General features: G+C 40.1%; 1 protein-coding gene across 1 annotated transcript; it reads left to right on the top strand.

Moving 5' to 3' along the window:
* Positions 1–1,026: 1,026 nt before the first annotated feature.
* PRPF38B (pre-mRNA processing factor 38B) lies at positions 1,027–11,452 on the top strand. The gene is made up of 6 exons (XM_054439542.2): positions 1,027–3,141; positions 5,974–6,042; positions 6,315–6,466; positions 6,549–6,609; positions 8,875–9,098; positions 9,433–11,452. Exons 1-6 carry the CDS (start codon positions 2,866–2,868, stop codon positions 10,289–10,291), a joined length of 1,641 nt encoding a protein of 546 aa, XP_054295517.1. The 5' UTR covers positions 1,027–2,865; the 3' UTR covers positions 10,292–11,452.
* The last annotated feature ends 7,797 nt before the right edge of the window (positions 11,453–19,249 follow it).

The raw sequence follows: 19,249 nt of genomic DNA, 5'->3' as shown, positions 1-19,249 counted from the left end.
GCAGTCAACTCACAGGTTGCTAAGAATTTACAGACAACAGTATAGGTTTAAAAAGGAAGCTTCTATTAAATAGAATGCTGCAGAAGAATGCAGCGGGGTGCCTCAGCAAGAGAGGACAGAGCGTGCCGGTGAATTTTTCCTTAGGGATATTTATGGACCTCAAAGAGGGAGCTTACAGGCAATTTGGACCATATTAGCCATGTAGGTCATGATAAGTGATTACATTTGTAGACATTCTGGTGCCTTAACGTCAGCAAGGGTCACACAATGAGTTTTGATATGCATGCATTCAAGAGACGTATAGAAATTCTAGTTACTTATAAATTTTGGGGAAAAAAAACTGGAACCAGATGCCTGTGTTAGGTAACAGGGAAGTCTAATTACTTCTGAATTCCTCAGATAAGAAGTTTTTGTCTCCAGGGCCTGCTGGATGGTCACCAGGTAATTTTGCTCTGGTCATTTTCCCCTGACAAATATTTTGGTCAAATCTTGGACCCTTTATATTCCCCCATGCTCAAGTCAGCCTGCTGCATATCATGGTCTCAAGAAAGAGAAAATAGCATAGTGAAGAGGGGTGTCAAGTCTATCTGGCTACTTCCTGCTGAAAGAGGGCACTCCAGCCTGGGCGACAGAGTGGGACTCTGTCTCAAAAAAAAAAAAAAAAAAAAAAAAAAAAAAGTCCAGACAGTCTAGTCACAAATGTTCACAGCATTTTCAACAACAATTTGTGTTGTTTCTAATTTGGGGCTATTACAAATAAAAATGTTGTTCCCATCAATGATTAGATAAACAAAATAGTGATAAATCCATATAACTGAATACTAATCAGTAATTAAAACAAAACACAACCTGCTGATACATGCAATGAGGCAAAAAAAAAAAGAGAACACTGTGTGGAGATAATGATTTCATTTATTTAAGATTCAAGAAAATGCAAACTAGTCTCTACTGACAAAAAGTGGTTGCTTCGGTATGAGGTTGGAAAGAGAGATGGATTACAAAGGGCACAAGAAAACTTTTGGGAATGACAGAAGATTATGTTTATTGTAGTGGTGGTTTAATGGGTATACATATATGTCAAAACTGATCAAACCAAACTTAGGGCTTTATATATGTGCAGTGTATAGGTCTTCAATTACAACTGAATAAAGTTTTTTTTAAAAAATGGGGATAAAAATAACATCTTCAGCATGTTGTAGAGATTCATTGAATATGTTAAAGCACTTTATCATAATACCTGGCTCCGAGTTTGATGCCACTGACACTTAGATATCAAACTCAACCTCTCTACCAAGCTCTTCATCCAAAGAGACTAGGGGTAAAGACTGTCTAAGACTATACAGAAAGATCATGTATCTGAGGAATTAAAAATAAGGCATAAGATTTGGCAATGCGTCACTCGGTAAACTCAATAAACTAGTATTATCAAGGCAAAAAATATATACACAAAAAGTAAGAACTGGGTTAAAAAATTTTTTTCTATGGACTTTTAACGTGATAACTCATGACACAGGGGTTAGGATCTTCAGTTTTCCTTTGGAAGTTAATAAAAACCACTATAGAGAAAAACAAGATTTGCTAGTAAGAAGGTGAAAACTGCTTCTCCTCTCAGGGTTCTAGTTCTCTTGCAATCTAAAACGAAGGAACCAGACAGGATAACCACTTTTGTACCGTACAGCTCCAAACATTAATCAATCACTCCATTCACTTATCTTTTCTATTTCCTTGTATTCTGTCAAACAACTGTCTCTTGGTTTAAATACTTTTCTGCTTGTCTTCGCTCTCTCTCTCTCCTCCTGGTTTATTTTCATCCAGATGTGGATTTTCCCCAAAGTTTCCATCTTATTCTTTTCTCCTCTTCTGTGTATGCGCCACTGAAGTTAAGATTGCCACATTCAAACTCCCCACACATTCACACACCCACTCCCAATATACAGTATCTCGCCCAATGTGTATCACTCCGGATACATTCCTAGAATCCAAAGATCTGGAGCAGGGAGAAAAAGAAAAGGCGCTTACCAGATGCCTGGAACAGTCTACTGGGCGATACAAGTACATTAGCTCTTTCAATGCTCACAACAGCCCAGCCAGATGTTATCTCAATCTTACGGTTGAATAAATTTAAGATCTCTGGCTTCACACTAGAGGCTGGCGAAGTACGTGACCTTTGATCAGAATCTCCTGGAGGAGTGGGGTCCCTGACCATTGTCTCTTCCAGAGAACCTTAAAACTGAGATCCCAGGAGACCCCTCTCGGATACTCTGCAGAAGTCAAGAGTCACGATATTAGCAAGCACACCGCAGCCATGCGAACCCTTCCTGGCTCAGCTCTCGACAAAAGAAATCACGCCCCCAGTCAAAATACAACAACAACGGATTAGGCCTACAACCCTCTCCCCCGGACCCCAAATTCTCAGGGGAAATCCCCTAAGAGTCAAGTAAGGAGGTCACTGCAGCGACTTCAGGGTGCATAGAACGCGGGGAACTAGGAAGAGGACGCGCCAGCCCACCTGGGCGTCTCTGATTGGCTGCCAGCTCAGCTTGGAACGCTGGGGTGCGTGGCGTCATATCCGCCGGGCCCGCCATCTTGTTCCCAGGGGCAGTTGGCGGAAGAGATCGAGCTCACTGGCCGCCGGCTCGCTTTCTGCGTGGAGTTCTCGCGGTCTGGGTTTCGCTGTCTGCTCTCGGCCCGGAGTCCTTTTGTCGGCGTCCTGGGTGCCCTCTCTTGCCCAGCTGGGGCACAGCGAGGCGGCCCCTTCTCCCGACGACGTTCCATGGAGTAGGGTCCCAGACCGTTGTCCCGAAGAGCGAGATCGAGCTTGGCCCCCTCCCCCCCCCTTCCCTCCCTCCTTCCTGCCGCCGCAACATGGCTAACAACAGCCCCGCGCTGACAGGCAACTCGCAGCCGCAGCACCAGGCGGCTGCTGCTGCGGCTCAGCAACAGCAGCAGTGCGGCGGCGGCGGCGCTACCAAGCCGGCGGTCTCCGGCAAGCAGGGCAATGTGCTCCCGCTCTGGGGCAACGAGAAGACCATGAACCTCAACCCCATGATCCTGACCAACATCCTGTCGTCGCCTTACTTCAAAGTACAGCTCTACGAGCTCAAGACCTACCACGAGGTGGTGGACGAGATCTACTTTAAGGTACGAAGCGTGTAGGCCTTGGCTTTGGGGGTAAGTTCGGAAGAGGGGGTATGGAGGAAATGGGCGAAGGCGGCCCCCGAAATCTGAAGATTTGTGGGTGGGGGAAGGTGGTTCGGCGGAGGGGGAGCTGCGGCCTGTAGTCTTATCTGGGAGGGGTCGGACTGGGGCCGCCCTCTCGTTTCCATTTTAGATTTTTAGGGCCGGGAGAGCCCGCCACTTTGATCTCTCTCCTCCCCCAACCTCCTGCCCACCCCTGGGGGGAGTTGGGCGAGAGGGATGGGGGAGAGGAGGAAAGAGTAACAGAAGCCTTTCCAGTTTACAGCTTTAAAATTATTCCTTTTGACGTGGATCTACTGAGCGCCAACTTGTTGGTGCTTCTCCCGCTCACCCCTGGCCAGGGCGTGTAATGACTTCAGTATTGGCCTCGTGTTGTTGGTACTCACTATCCGATCCAGACAGGGAAATGGTCAGTGCGTGTGTGTCGGGTGGGGTGGGGGGATGAGGGTGGAGAGGTGCCATTTCAAGAGGTGTACAGAAGGCCTGGAAATTTTCCCAGCAGGAAGTCAGGAGTAAGAGGTCTCAGCCACCTGTGCATTGGGCTAATTTAGAATTATCTGGGCCCTGGGCTTCTGCGGCAGGGTCGGTGCTGGCTTGGCTGTGCTGGGGAGCTCACCTGGCGCCTCCTCACTGCACTCTTGTCTCAGTTCTTGTTTCGTTAGCAGGATTGACTCAGTCTTGCAGCGAGGCTCGGAGCAGCCCAGGGTCGCAGGTAGAGGTATGCATTATTAATCATGCTCAATCGCCATAAATGCATTTCCCTGGTTAAATGAACGATTAATTAGATTTTTTTTTTTTTTTGGCCATTGCTTTTGGTCCTTCACCAATTAGGTAGGCTTTTTCCACTTCCCTGCAAATTATGTAGTATAAAAAATACCTTCCAGGCCTCCGAAGGTTAATTTCTATTTTAAAGAATATTAATAATAATAGCCTTAGTGGTCTTTAGAAATTTTATCCGGAGCATCTAATACACAATCCATTTTTATCTATATTGACTCTTAAAAACTTGATAGACCACACAAAGTGTTTTCTATCATTTGAACGTATGTGTAGAGATGGTAACAAAAGGACATTCTCTTTTGTTTTGCCCACCTTTTCCCCCAGTTGAGTAATTAGGTTATTGAAGGATTTTGAGAGATTAGTTGCTTTTTATAGAAAACATATCTTGAGGAATACAGTTCAACATTGGGTTGATAAAGTACACAAGTAAATTTGGAATCCTCTTACGAGAGTAGGTCTGATTGTAATTCTATGAATTAGTTTTTTTAGCTTTTAAAAGGTAAGACCTTTTTAGCATGGATACAGTATGGTGAATAACATTTAATCCTTAGCTTTATTTATGCAGTAAACTTTAAACAGTTGAAAATTGGGTTCCTGCTCTTTTTGCGGCAGGTTCTGTTTTCTAACATAGGCAAAATGTTAATGTAATAGAGGAAAGTCTCGTTTTTAAGTTTCAAATGTGTTTTGAAACAAGATTCTACCAGGAATTGTTTTTAAATTCCGTGAAAAAACTAAAGACCCAGCTTTTTACTAATATTATCAAGACTTAAGACGTTCAGATCAAATACTCACTGAAATATGTAAGTTTCCAACTTTGTAATTTTATTTTGTATGCATCCAGCCCTGACTTTGGCTAGCTTTTAAGGAATTGAAACATCTTTTACATAGCAATCTGTGGGGAGGAAAGGAAACGTTAAAGCACTGCAAAATAGTGTAGTGCTTAAACTTACATGCATGCTTTTCTATCTAATGCCATTGTTCAGGACTACAAAATTTACCATGTGTGGGTGGAAATAGAATTTTAGAAATAAGCAGTGAAAAAACAGGATTTTTTTGTATGTTTTTAAAAAAAACAAAGATGGGTCTTCTCAAAAGACCTTTTTGGATTCTATTTTAGAGCTAATATTCTTTTGTTGTTGTTGTTGCTATTTTTGGATAAGGAATAGATTTTGTAAGATGTTCCTCTTAGCAAATGTGATATCATCTTTGATGATATTTAGTATATGCTAGTGACTATTCACACACAGTTTTTGACACAATTTATATTCTGGGGAATAATTGGATTGGTTCACACATAATTAGGCTGAAGCTTAATTACAACAATGATCTCTGTAAGTGTGGCCTTTTGTAATTTTATCTTTAATCAGGAATAAACCTGACCCTGGTGGAAAAAATGTACAAATAAAAAGTTCATAATTTTGCATCACAAGTAACTCGTTACTGTTTTAGAAAATTTTCTTCAAGTAATTTTCCTTAATTTTATAATGTAGATTTTAAATTACAATAAAATTGAACTATTGAAGGTATTTTGAAGTTTTTAAATTAATGCTTAAACTTCGTTAATACTTTTTGCTTTAAATTGGAGACTTAAATCCATTTTTAAAGGAAAATGTTTTAAAAGCAACTCATAAGTTAAATTATCAAATATTATCAAAGTTAAAATATTACCAAATAGTTTTTGCAAACAAGTGAGACTATACAAATTTTCTGACTCCCAGATATAGATATCAGCTCTTTATAAAGCTAGTTTAGTGGGATTTCTCCTCTGCAAAGCTATTAAGGTTTTGTTAAACCCTAGTAGCTTTATGGGTGCCGTTTAAATGTCTAAGCAGTTTTTCCAAAAATGATTTACATACTTAATATCAGTAAACATATACTTAATGCCAAAATAATTTTGGAAGAGCTGCTCTGTTATGGACTTGGGTTTACTTTTACCAGGCTTTTAAACAAATTCAAAGTATGAATGTTTGTTGTGTTCCTCTTTTCTATTTTCAGGTCACGCACGTTGAACCATGGGAGAAAGGCAGCAGGAAAACAGCGGGCCAGACAGGGATGTGCGGAGGGGTAAGTAGAAGTACGTGCATTTTTCAGTTTTTCTGTGTCTAATAACTAAGTTTATATTTAGAGAACTAGAGGCCTGTCAGTTATACACTTGAGTGACAATTTTTTTAATCCAAATTCAAGTGTTCAGTGAAATAGGGTTAGAAAAGTGTTACTTTTTAATGCTCCTTAGTTCTGGATTATGGCTTGTTATTGATACCTAACAGGATTAATCAGTTGGTGTTAAGAGTCCGTTAATTATTTTACTACTTTTTCTTAACTTGTTTCCCCTAAAGGTTCGAGGTGTTGGAACAGGAGGAATTGTTTCTACAGCGTTTTGCCTGTTATACAAATTATTTACCCTGAAGTTAACTCGAAAGCAAGTGATGGGTCTTATAACACACACAGACTCTCCATATATTAGAGCACTTGGATTTATGTATATAAGGTGAGCATGCATTTATGTACATTTCCAGTAAATATCTCCTTTTAATTCACATATGTTTAATAATAGTCTTTTGTAATTCTAGATATACACAGCCCCCTACAGATCTATGGGACTGGTTTGAATCCTTCCTTGATGATGAAGAGGTATGTCAACAAGGGTAATAATTTGTTTTCTTCTGATTACTCTCATATTTTTATTATCTTTTATTTATTGGTGGTTTAACGTCTTCAAGAACTTCCTGTAGTTAAATTTATTTCAGTGAGATACTTTTGGAATTAATGTCCTTTTACTGAGACCTGATGGCTTTTATATATTTTAGGGTAAATTTCTGAAATTTTATTTTCTTGTTTTAAAATTGTTTAAATGTGTTTGGTAACTATTGGAAAGTTTTCTCTTCTTAATTATGTTCTGTGTATTGTATTGATCCTGAATTGTATAGTTAATAGTGACTTTTCAAGATGGGGCATGCTCAAGATCGAGGTGATAATAAAAGACATGCACATAGAATACTAATTGTAGCTTTTTTTTCTTCTGGAACATTTCAGTTCTTCACCCTCTAACTTCTTCCAAATATCAGTATTCCCACTTGCATAGAAGTGCAGAATTGAAGAGCTGGGTGTTACATAAATAGGCTAAGTGTTTGGATGACTTGTTCAAGGTGACAAAATTTTAATTCCAGCTTTCTGACTCCTAGTACACCACACATACCTTTAAAAAAGAAATTTTTTTAAATTGTAATTTGAGTCTCCCTAATTTGAAATCTGAAATACTAAGTTAGATTTAAATCGTGTATGAATTGGCTGGGCGTGTGGCTCACACTTGTAATCCCAACACTTTGAGAGTTCAAGACCAGCCTGAGCAATATAGTGAGACCTCATCTCTACAAAAAAAAGTTTAAAAATTAGCTGAGCATAGAGGTATGCATCTTAGTCCCACCTACTTGGGAGGCTGGGGTGGGAGGATCACTTGAGCCCAGGAGATAGAATTTGCTGTGAGCCAAGATCATTGCCACTGCATTCCAGCCTGGGTAACAGAGTAAGACCCTTTCTCAAAACAAAACAAAATATCATATATGCATTAATTTACTTACATGGTGAAGTCCAACATCTCAAAAATGAAATGATGAGCTGTATTGTCCGTATGTCTACCCACTCCGCTACTTTGTGTTTTAAGGTTCATAAAGAAGACTTTTTGAGTGCTATGTATCAGTAGTCTATTTACAGAGTTCATCCAAAGAATCTATTGAATTAAAGGATGGTTCTAATGGAAATCTATTGTGTTTTGTTATTACATGCACACCTAAAAAAAAATCTCATTTAGACATGGAGAATTTTTATTTTTCTCTGCCTTTTTTTTTTTTTTTTGCCTGTTAACTGAGTTACTTAACTCAGAAGAAGCAAAACGTGTTTTAAATCACCATCTTTAAGGTCTTTTTATCTTTAGATGAGTTTTTCAGACTGAAGCACTTCTCCCTTCTGTCTTTAAAAAAGCATGTTCCTTTTCATAATTGGTGTTGTATTGGTTTTGTTTCTGGATGCCTCTATTTTATGGTTTTTATTGTGTTTACAAATCTGAGGTCCTCTATTTAAGCTAACGTATTGTTTTCTTCCTTAGATATCTGCAGCGATTATATTTGGAAATACTGTATATCTGAACACTTAAATGTGTGTGAGTGCAAGCAGTTTTACCTTTAGCTCTTGTTTTCCTGTTTAGATAACAAATCTCACTTTCCTTGTGTGCTTGCACTATAGGTTTGGGACTGACAATAGCTGACTAACATGTCCTGAGCTGTGAGAGGGCATAGCAAGAAGGCCTTCATGCGGTAATGACCCTTTTCAGAGACAATGGTCATCATGGATTATGCGTTTCCAATTATTTGTTCATTTATTTATTTTCTACATAACTAAATTAGAAACCTCACTGCTTCATGGCAGTTGGTTTGCTATTGCTTCCAGTTTTATTAGGGCTTCATTTTATATTAGAGCTGTTAAAAGATAACGTTTAGACAGGAATTATCTAAAGTAGATCATATGTAGCTAGGTTATGGTGCAAGGTATATGATGTGTGCAAATATGTCCACAGAAATAAATACATAGTAGGTATGTGGAATGTAAATTTAAGTCAATCGTTCCACATAGTTTAGAAATGTAAGGGGCTTTTTCATATTGTTAACTGAGTGAGATCAGTTCCCCTTATGCCTGTGAGGCTGCAGGGTTTGTTCTCACCTGCATGCACACACTAAGCCCAAATATTTCTGTTCATTCATTGTCAGATTAGGATATGAAAATAAAATTTTTCTGTTAGTTGTTTTTGTATTGAGATTCCAAAGATGGTAATATTTTTATAGTATTCATGTATATATGGAAATACTTTTTTTGACGGCTAGGGTATCTTTTGTGTTTCTGTAGGACCTAGATGTGAAGGCTGGTGGAGGCTGTGTAATGACCATTGGAGAAATGCTACGGTCTTTTCTCACAAAACTGGAGTGGTTTTCTACCTTGTTTCCAAGAATTCCAGTTCCAGTTCAAAAGAATATTGATCAACAGATTAAAACCCGACCTAGAAAAATCAAGAAAGATGGGAAGGAAGGTGCTGAGGAAATAGACAGACATGTTGAACGCAGACGTTCAAGGTAACGTCACTCTTGAATTATGCTTATTTTTTATATATGCTTTATATAAAGTTAATGGTTCTGAGAAATAGCAAGTTCTTAGAAATTTGTTTTTACTGTTCATTTTATTAGTTTGTCGCTTTTACCCCCCAAAGATTGTTTTCTTCCTTTCAGGGCTTTTTCTATAAAATTATGCATCTGTAAATGAGAACAATAAAATTTTTTGCTTTAATGATTCTTGACATGGACTTAAGCTTGAGGACATGAATAAATAATGCTGTTGAAAGTTTTACTGTGAAAAGAATTTCGTATGTTTTATTCATTGAAATTTTCTTTCTCCCTCTGCCTTCCTTAGGTCTCCAAGGAGATCTCTGAGTCCACGGAGGTCCCCAAGAAGATCAAGAAGTAGAAGTCATCATCGGGAGGGCCATGGGTCTTCTAGTTTTGACAGAGAATTAGAAAGAGAGAAAGAACGCCAGCGACTAGAGCGTGAAGCCAAAGAAAGGGAGAAAGAACGGCGAAGATCCCGAAGTATTGACCGGGGGTTAGAACGCAGGCGCAGCAGAAGTAGGGAAAGGCATAGAAGTCGCAGTCGAAGTCGTGATAGGAAAGGGGATAGAAGGGACAGGGATCGAGAAAGAGAGAAAGAAAATGAGAGAGGTAGAAGACGAGATCGTGACTATGATAAGGAAAGAGGAAATGAACGAGAAAAAGAGAGAGCGCGTTCAAGAGAAAGGTCCAAGGAACAGAGAAGTAGGGGAGAGGTAGAAGAGAAGAAACATAAAGAAGACAAAGATGATAGGCGGCACAGAGATGACAAAAGAGATTCCAAGAAAGAGAAAAAACACAGTAGAAGCAGAAGCAGAGAAAGGAAACACAGAAGTAGGAGTCGAAGTAGAAATGCAGGGAAACGAAGTAGAAGTAGAAGCAAAGAGAAATCAAGTAAACATAAAAATGAAAGTAAAGAAAAATCAAATAAACGAAGTCGAAGTGGCAGTCAAGGAAGAACTGACAGTGTTGAAAAATCAAAAAAACGGGAACATAGTCCCAGCAAAGAAAAATCTAGAAAGCGTAGTGGAAGCAAAGAACGTTCCCACAAACGAGATCACAGTGATAGTAAGGACCAGTCAGACAAACATGATCGTCGAAGGAGCCAAAGTATAGAACAAGAGAGCCAAGAAAAACAGCATAAAAACAAAGATGAGACTGTGTGAAAATATTTTGTAAAAGTGGATCACATTGAATCCTATAAATGATTAAATCTGCTTTTTTTCCCCCAAGTTGAGATTGTGCAGTAGTTCGCACTCCTCAAGCTCTCCCTGTAGGCTGCATTTTCATTTCCTCTTTTGTGTAGGGAAGTGCCTTTGTAATTCCATTTATTGCATTGGTGTTTTCACCCAATTGTTAAGTTTGATACATGATGCACAGATTGTTCTTGCATTTTTATTGTTTGTTTTTGAAATGTACAGTCTGTACATATGTCCTGAAAATGTTTTAATTCCTTTGGCATGGTTGCCATGTTGGTTAAATTTGTATAAGGCAATAAACTGCCACTAATCTATTTTTGTTTTGTAGGTGTGGGATTATGGTTTGTGTACTGAAGTTAGCATGGCTGTGCTTTTCGTAATAGAATGCTAAAGACTTTGAGAATGGATCTTGGATGTCTATTATAGGAGAAGTATGTGCTGCCAATGTACATGAAGGCAGCATTGTAGGATTAACATTCTTGTCCACTGTATATTATCTTGGAAGGCTCTTGTTAATATGTTACACTTAATATTCTCCACAGTTACCTTTAGAGAGAATTTATGAGAAGTTAGTTTCTGATGCAGAGGTTTTTAGGCTGTGATTTCATCAAAAGTCCTTTTAGCATTCTACCTCAAAGGGACACTTAGTATGCCTAAAATTTATTCATTTCGTTTTCCTTTTTTATTTGAAAAAATACATGACATGTAATGTTTTTTTCTTGAATTCTTTCTCAGATTTTAAAGTACTATATTAAAGACAAAAATTAATGTCTAAAGCCTAGCATTCTTGCAGAACCCTATACTAACATGTAATTGGGAGAGGGTGGGGCAGATGAGAAACAGATTCAAGCCTCAAGCTTCCAAAGCATTTTTATAAATGGAAAATCCTTAAATTATGAAGCAGCTTGATATAGTGTCCTTTTTTTAAAATTCAGAACTTTTTTTATTGATAATGGAGATTGCTGTTTGAGTTTTTAAACTTAATCTAGAACAGAGGAGTATTAAAAGTAATGCTGTGCTGCATTATTTAAGACTATCAGCAAATTATTTGATAGATTGTTCTTATGACTTGTATTCTGATTACAGAGAACCATCATGAGTGTGGAATAAATACTGGATTAAATCCTTTATCCTGGGTCTTGGCTTTTCCCCCATTTGTTAACTTTTTTTTAACATATTTATATTGTGGAAATTGATGAAACGTCAGTAGAGTCACACTTTGTGTACGGGGATGTCTTAGTGCCCAGATGACAAGTGAATTTTAAAGAAACACATAGACTGGGATTGGGCATGTGGTAACCAATAATCTTTATTAGAATTCTTGATAATGGCAATTCCCTTTGTCAGTGGTTGTTACATGTGTCACTTGATTAATTCCATGTCAGAGATGTTTATTGGGATACCTTTTACTTGGACGATAAGTTAGCATTTTTTAAAATTTGGACTTGAAGGAAATTCTTTAAGATAATTCACCCAATTCTTTTTAGAAAAGAAAATAGAGGCCCAAAGTAATGATGTCAGTGCTAGGGCTAAAACTGAGGATTCTGACAGTGTAGTGAACCTGGCACGCACATTGACGTTTGTTTTATCTCACTGGTTATACTGGCCAACTAATGCACACTCAGAAGCCACCTTGCAAAAGTGTTAAATGGAGCAAACGAGTACACTTGCAAGAGTCCTCCATATGTGGGCTTAACATTTGTACCACTCCATTTTAGAAAAATCTCATTAAATGAATTCTTCTAAAAAGGATATGCTTTTTTCTTTTTTAAGAAAATTCCTTTGTCTTTTAAATTGAGCATCAAGTGAATTAGTACTATAGACACCCAGAAGTTAGAAAAACTTATTGTATAATATGAAAGCCACTAAATTTGTCTTGTGTTGAAAATCTACTTTTAGCATACCTAAATTATGGAGCTACTACTTTGGATATGGTTCCATGTGAAATGTTTATCTGACTGTATTTTAGGTAAAATGTGGAAAGTAAATTACTTCAAATGGAGGTGAAAGAACTATCACCTTGATTGATAGTTTGATGATAGTCACTACATTTGATTTCTTGTGGGTTTTTTGTTTTTGTTTTGAGACGGGCCTGGCTCTGTCACCCAGACTGGAGTGCAGTGGTGCAATCTCTGCTCACTGCAACCTCCACTTCCCTGGCTCAAGTGATCCTTCAAACTTAGCCTCCTAAGTAGCTGGGACCACAGGTGCATGCTACCACACCCGGCTAATTTGTATTTTTGGTAGGGTTGGGGTTTCACCATGTTGCCCAGGCTGGTCTTGAACTCCTGGCCTCAAGTGATCCACCCACTTCAGCCTCCCAAAGCGCTGCGATTACAGGTGTGAGCCACCACTCCCGTCCCTTCTTATGATTTTTAAATATGTTTGCTTTTGAGGAAAATTATGGTAGGTGTGAGAACATGTCAATTGTGCTAGTTATTGCTATATATATGCATGATTTATTTGGAGAGTGGCTTCCTAAGAAACTGGGAAAACAAGTGGCTATGAAAGACATCTCACATTTCTTGAAACGAGAACATTTGGACACGAGGAACATCACACACCGGGGCCTGTCGTGGGGTGGGGGGCTAGGGGAGGGATAATAGGAGAAATACCTAATGTAGATGACAGGTTGATGGGTGCAGCTCACCACCAAGGTACGTGGATATCTAGGTAACAAACCGGCACGTTCTGCACATGTATCTGAACTTAAAATTATTATTTAAAAAAAATTTTAATACAGCTTAATTAGCATCCCCCATCCAGTTTTTGTACTCACTGAAATGATTTCACCTTTCCATGTATTAATATCTTTTGCCTGTTTTTAATGTTCAATTTGCAATTAAATTCTATACATGGGCTAGTATATCATCAATGTTAAACTTTTAATATAAAGTGTTCATTTTAATGTTGCCCTGTTTTTATCTCTTACTCTGATTTAGTTCCTCAGTTCCTCTAAGGCAATGGTTCTTTTGAGTTCTGGGCCCACTTTTTAGTAATCTGATGAAAGCTAGCATCCTGTCTAAAAAAAAGTACCCCATTAGGTGCAGTGGCTCACACCTGTAATCCCAGCACTATGGGAGTCCGAGGCCAGTAGATCACCTGAGGTCAGGAGTTTGAGACCAGCCTGGCCAACATGCTGAAACCCCATGTCTACTAAAAAATGGAAAATACGGGCCGGGTGCGGTGGCTCATGCCTGTAATCCCAGCACTTCGGGAGGCCAAGGTGGGCAGATCACAAGGTCAGGAGTTCGAAACCAGCCTGGCTAACACAGTAAAACCCCGTTTCTACTGAAAATACAAAAATCAGCCGGGTGTGGTGGTATGCCTGTAGTCTCAGCTACTTGGGAAGCTGAGGTAGGAGAATCCCTTGAAACCAGGAGACAGAGGTTGCAGTGAGCTGAGACCATGCCACTGCACTCCAGCCTGGTTGACAGAGCACGACTCTGTCTCGAAAAATGAAAATACAAAATACAAAATACGCCGGGTGTGGTGGTGCGTACCTGTAATTCGAGCTACTCCGGAGGCTGAGGCAGCAGAATCGCTTAGAACCTGGGAGGCGGAAGTTGCGGTGAGCCGAGATCTCACCACTGCACTCCAGCCTGGGTGAGAGAAGGAGACTGTGTCTCAAAAATAAAAAGTACCCTAAAATTTGTGTGTAATTTCAAAGGAACTCACAACTGCCCTAGGACTTTGGTTCTGTTCATTAACTGATTTTTTTTAAGCTATGCTTAGATGTACAGTGTTTGGGAATTAATAAACCAGAAACTTAAGTTCCTAAGTGTACTTAGGCAGTTAGTTCCAAAGGCAGTATCTGTTTTGTAATTTTACTTAGAGGTGCAGAGGAAGAAAAAATGACAATGGTATTCACTTAATTCTCTTCCCTAAAAGTTGTCCTTTATGAATATAAAGTTTTTGGTTAGTGGAGATGAGGTCCCACCACTGGCAGTTTATACATCTTTCAACTAATGCCAACGTGCAACCTCAAACACTGACTAGTTGACCAATTCTCAGGTGATATTGGCCAACTGATGGGCGTTGATTCTGGCCCTAGTTTGATTCTATTACGTAAATGCTGAAATCAGCCTTGAATGACTAAATTATAGGACCTCTAAGTAGAGATGATTTTATGTGGCAGGAAATGCTTCTTGGTAGTGTCACTCTGAAATTCCCCCTCCGTCATTCCATCCTATAAAGTCCCACAGCACTTTGCAAGTACCTCTGAAATGGCATTTATTGGGACCATTGTCACAACTGGAAAATGTTAGCATCATGGCTGACTTAAAATCCGTTATTTGATTTCTCAGAGTATTGATATTCAAAGCATTTCTATTTACATAATCATGATCCACAATGTGTAGCACAGATATGTATCCAGATGTGTGTGTTAGGGGGTGGGGGGTGCCTTTTCAGCCTATTGCATAAACAGAGAACTGATCTTACAGCATTTCATGTAAGCCCTGAGGTTTTGCCACAAGGATTGGAAAAAGAACTACTTATTGTAAAGAAATCCTCACATAAGCTTCCCTGATCTGCAGGTACTTAAAGTCCACCAATCTTCAGTTGGTTTTCCTTGGCTGATTCTTGTTCTGGCCATTCTGAAGCTGTATTATTTCTGTTTCTTGAGTCAGTGCAATTAGTCACACACATCCCTGACCCCACCCTCCAACAAATTCCATCAGCTGTGAACCCCTGACATCCAAAATAAACATATAATCTAAGTGAAAACAAGCAGTGCTTGCTGAGCAAATGCAAGGGAAAATCTCTTGTCTTCTCCTTCCCTCTTATTTAGAAATTTTGAAGTCAATGTCCTGGATATTCGACTATACCAATAGAGGGAAAGTCTTAAATGCAACATTCATCCAGCCAATCCAGGTACTGGTTCGGTGAACATTTCCTGAATGAAGTGTTCCATGGGTTATGCCGAAACGTGCAGGGACAGTCAGTGATTTGTGGATGTGCCAGTTATTTATACATTTTCTAGCTCCACATCCACCTTTTATTTCCCTGCTTCGTGATTCTGGAGCTGGGCCTTTTAAACATTTTTCCATTGCTGGCTGGCATAATGTTAAGCTTGTCAGTGGAGCATGCTGGAGGGAGCTGCGGCAGAGAGGTGTGTTTTCTTTTTTCTTTTTTGCTTCTCCATTGTGTAGGGGCCAGTGGCATGTAGAGCACCCAGCAATACATATCCCCCAGCAAATTTCAGTACCATCTCATTGAGAGAAGTGGGAGTTCCCCGCAAGTCGAGTCCCTCTGCCAGTTTCCCAGCAAGTTTGCTAGTGCTCCAGCAGGCAGCTGCTCAGGAGTTTCAGCAGGACCTTACAGGTTTCCCAGTAAGTCTCAGTGGCACCCCAGTGGGTGGCCTCTTAGCTACTTTTGTTGACACCTCTGCTCTCCAGCTCCAACCTTCAGCTTCTCAGCATTTGCTGAGAAGCCACAACTGCACCCTCGCCAACAAGGTCTGAATCTCAGTCTTGCAAGGGAACGTCTCCTAATGTTTTCATTTTTTGTTTTTGTTTGTTTGTTTGTTTTGTTTTGTTTTGGTTGTTATTGTTGTTTTAGACAGAGCCTTGCTCTGTCACCCAGGCTGGAGTGCAGTGGCACAATCATAGCTCGCTGCAGATTCAACCAGGCCTCAAGCAATCCTCCAGCCTCAGCCTCCTGAGTGGTTAGGAAGGATTATGGGCAGGTGCCCCTACAACTGGCTGATTTTTATTTTTCTTCATAGGGGCTGGTCTTACTGTGTTTCCCCAGCTGGTCTCAAACTCCTGGCCTCAAGCAATCCTCCCTCCTTGGCCTCCCACAGTGCTGAGATTATAGATGTGAGCCACTGTGCCCGGGCACTTCCATCACATTTGTTCTTTTCTTGGGTCCTCTGCCTCAGCACTAGAGGTAATGGCTGCTCCCTATATCCACTATTACTGTATTTTTTTAGCCTTCTCTTTACCTTTAGTAGTTAATAATTCTTTGTATCAAACTTTCCCTCTTGGAATTATTGTGTGTTTTGTCTCTGGACTGGACCCTGAATGGTGCAATGTATTAAAATGATGCCAGTCATATGGATGCTCCCTCCTTTGCCTGGCTGATGAAGTAGTCTAGTATAAAGGGCTCAGCCCAAGAAGTTTGTTGAGAATTATGTAAGTGAATCAGACAGGCTTCTTTCAGAATTTTGACAGAAAACTAAGAATTGGCCAGTCCTTAGAAGAGTGGACAAGATGCATAGTTGTCTTACAACAGTGACCATGTAAAAGAGTCACCGGACCCTGAAGCTGCCTCACTTCCTGCTGGCTTTCTAGTTTTTTCCCTGTCTGGTCAGTGGATATCCTTGCAATTTCTCTGTTTTCCTTCAGGTGGCCTGAGTTTCTCTTCCCTGGAATCCAGGAACCTAACTCTGGTTTCTTTTATCGTAATAACCAGGAATCCCTGAACAGTAAGGATCTTCCTGATATTTTCTAACATTGAGTTTTTAATCTGTTTATCCTCGTTAGTACCAGCAAGAAAATATCACTACTTAATTTGAGCGAAGAAGAAAAAAAAGTGGGGTTTGTGACAAAAAGTGGGGTTTGTTTGTTTGAGACATGGTCTTGCTCTGTTGCCCAGGCTGGAGTACAGTGGCATGATCGCGGCTCACTGTAGTCTCAACCTCCCAAACTCAAGTGATCCTCCTACCTCAGCCTCCCAAGTAGCTGAGACTATGGGCACACACCACCACGCCTGGCTAATTTTTTATAGAGATGGGGTCTCACTGTATTGCCCAGGCTGGTCTGGAACTCTTAAGCTCAAGTAACCCTCCCACCTTAGCCTACCCAACATGCTGGGATTATAGGTATGAGATACCATGCCTGGCCCAAAAAGGAAGTTTTATACGATTCCTTTTTTTTTTTTTTTTGGTGGAAATGGTCTGCCTTTGGCCGAAGGGGGATGTAAGGGCATGGTGGAAGACTACATTATGGATCAGGGCCACTAAAAATCTTGCAGTTTCCAAAGTTTTCGTAGAGTTAATCCTACTCTATATTCCTTCTATATCCCTAAATATTTCTTTTTTGTATCCCCTACAATGGCCACTTCAAATCTTTACTAGTTTCTGAAGTTCCTACTCCATCTCCATATTCATTTCATATTCATATTTACTGCAGCCTTGACCTCCCTGGGCTCAAGCACTCCTCCCACCTCAGCCTCCCGAGTAGCTGGGGCTACAGGCACATGCCACCACACCTGGATACTTTTTTATATTTTTGGTAGAGATGGGGTCTCTCTGTGTTGCCCAGGCTGCTCTCAAACTCCTAGGCTCAAGTGATCCACCTGCCTTGGCCTCCCAAAGTGTTGGGATTATGGGCGTGAACCAATGCACCTGGCCACCTCTCTCTGTATCTTTATGTTACATGTCTTAAATTCTGCCCTTGGCTAATCTACCTATGCACCAGATCACATTTATTTATTCATTCATTTGTGTGGTAGACTGCCAATTGTTGCCCAATAGAGATTACTGGAATGTATCGTTAGTCTCTTCTGTCTCCTCTCACTGAATTCTGCTGCTTAGAACTTTAATGTGATAGCTGGAACTTTATCTTGGACCAAGAAGGAGGGCCTCCTCCTAGGGATGGCAGACTAGAGAGGAAAAAGGAGCCTGGGTCTCTCAAGACTCCATGGAATAGAATTGCCATGCCACTCCTGGAGGTTTTGCCTCTACTATTTTATATCAGGAAGAAACCTCTGGTTAAGCCACTGTTATAGGTTTTCTGTCCACTCTCAGCAAAACCTAATCCTGACTAATCACAGTTTTGACATCTGGAAGTGCACACCAAGTAACAGAAGCTAAAATAGTGTGCATGAGCTTGGTGAAGGAGGTTGGGTGTCAGGAAGCATCGACACAGGCATGTGCGGGCTGGAAAGCGGATGATTCTTGTGTGGAGCATCCTCACATTTTCTCCCTCTTCCATTCCAGACTCTTATCTTTATCTTTTATTTTCAGTCCCTCTCCTGGCCTTTGCATTATTTACTAATCTTAAATTTCCTGGTATTACCTTATTAGTACACTAATAATGTTTAAATAGACTTACTCTTGTAGCTTTTCCCCTCTTGGTTGTCTTACCTCCATTCCCTTCAGTATCAAAATTCGTGCATTCACTGCTTTGCAGAATCTCATTCCTGAAGGGAGAATTTCAGACAGCTGGTAAATTTAGTCATTCAAAGCTTTAAAGTAAATTCATATTACAAAAGCAACCGCTTTATTTGCATTGTTTCCCAATGGAACAGTTCAGTGATAACACTCATTACCTATTTTGACAACCAAGAAGTTGACATTAGCCAGAGATGGTTGCTAACACAGTAATTATCTTTCCTAACTCATTTCTTTAAAATCATTGTACTTCCAGACCATTGTTTCTCTCTCTTTCCTGAATCCCCGAGGTCCTATAAAACACGTTATCAGATTACGCCATCTACTGTCCCTCAGTTGTGTATATCATCCATACCCAAAAGATACTCCCCTAATATTTTAATACTTATAGAGTTCAATAGATGGCTCAATACCTCTTTCACCACTCTTGCCATAATTCTTAGTGATTCCAATATCCACTGAACAATCTTTCCAATACTCAGACCTCTCAATTTTTTGACCTCCTGACCTCCAATGATTTTTTTTCCTCCATCTGACCTCAGCTGCCAGCTCCCATGGTTACATCATAGACCTGGCCATCATCAATAACTGGCACTTCTCCATGGTTTCCATTTCAAGCATCCCATTCTCTAATCACCAACTCCTATATTTCCTGCTTACTTTCTCTAAGATACTCTCCAACAATTCTTTAACTCCCTTGGGTCCTCCATTCTATTGCTCCTGCCAACTTTTCATTCCATTGCAGCCCCTTTAGCCTCCATTGCAGTGAGGTATTACAAGCCACAGTTCCTTGCTTACCCAGCTTA

This window comes from Pongo pygmaeus, chromosome 1 (genome assembly GCF_028885625.2).
Source record: "Pongo pygmaeus isolate AG05252 chromosome 1, NHGRI_mPonPyg2-v2.0_pri, whole genome shotgun sequence".
Classification (NCBI taxonomy): Eukaryota; Metazoa; Chordata; class Mammalia; order Primates; family Hominidae; genus Pongo; species Pongo pygmaeus.
This window is presented reverse-complemented; position numbering and strand designations above follow the sequence as displayed.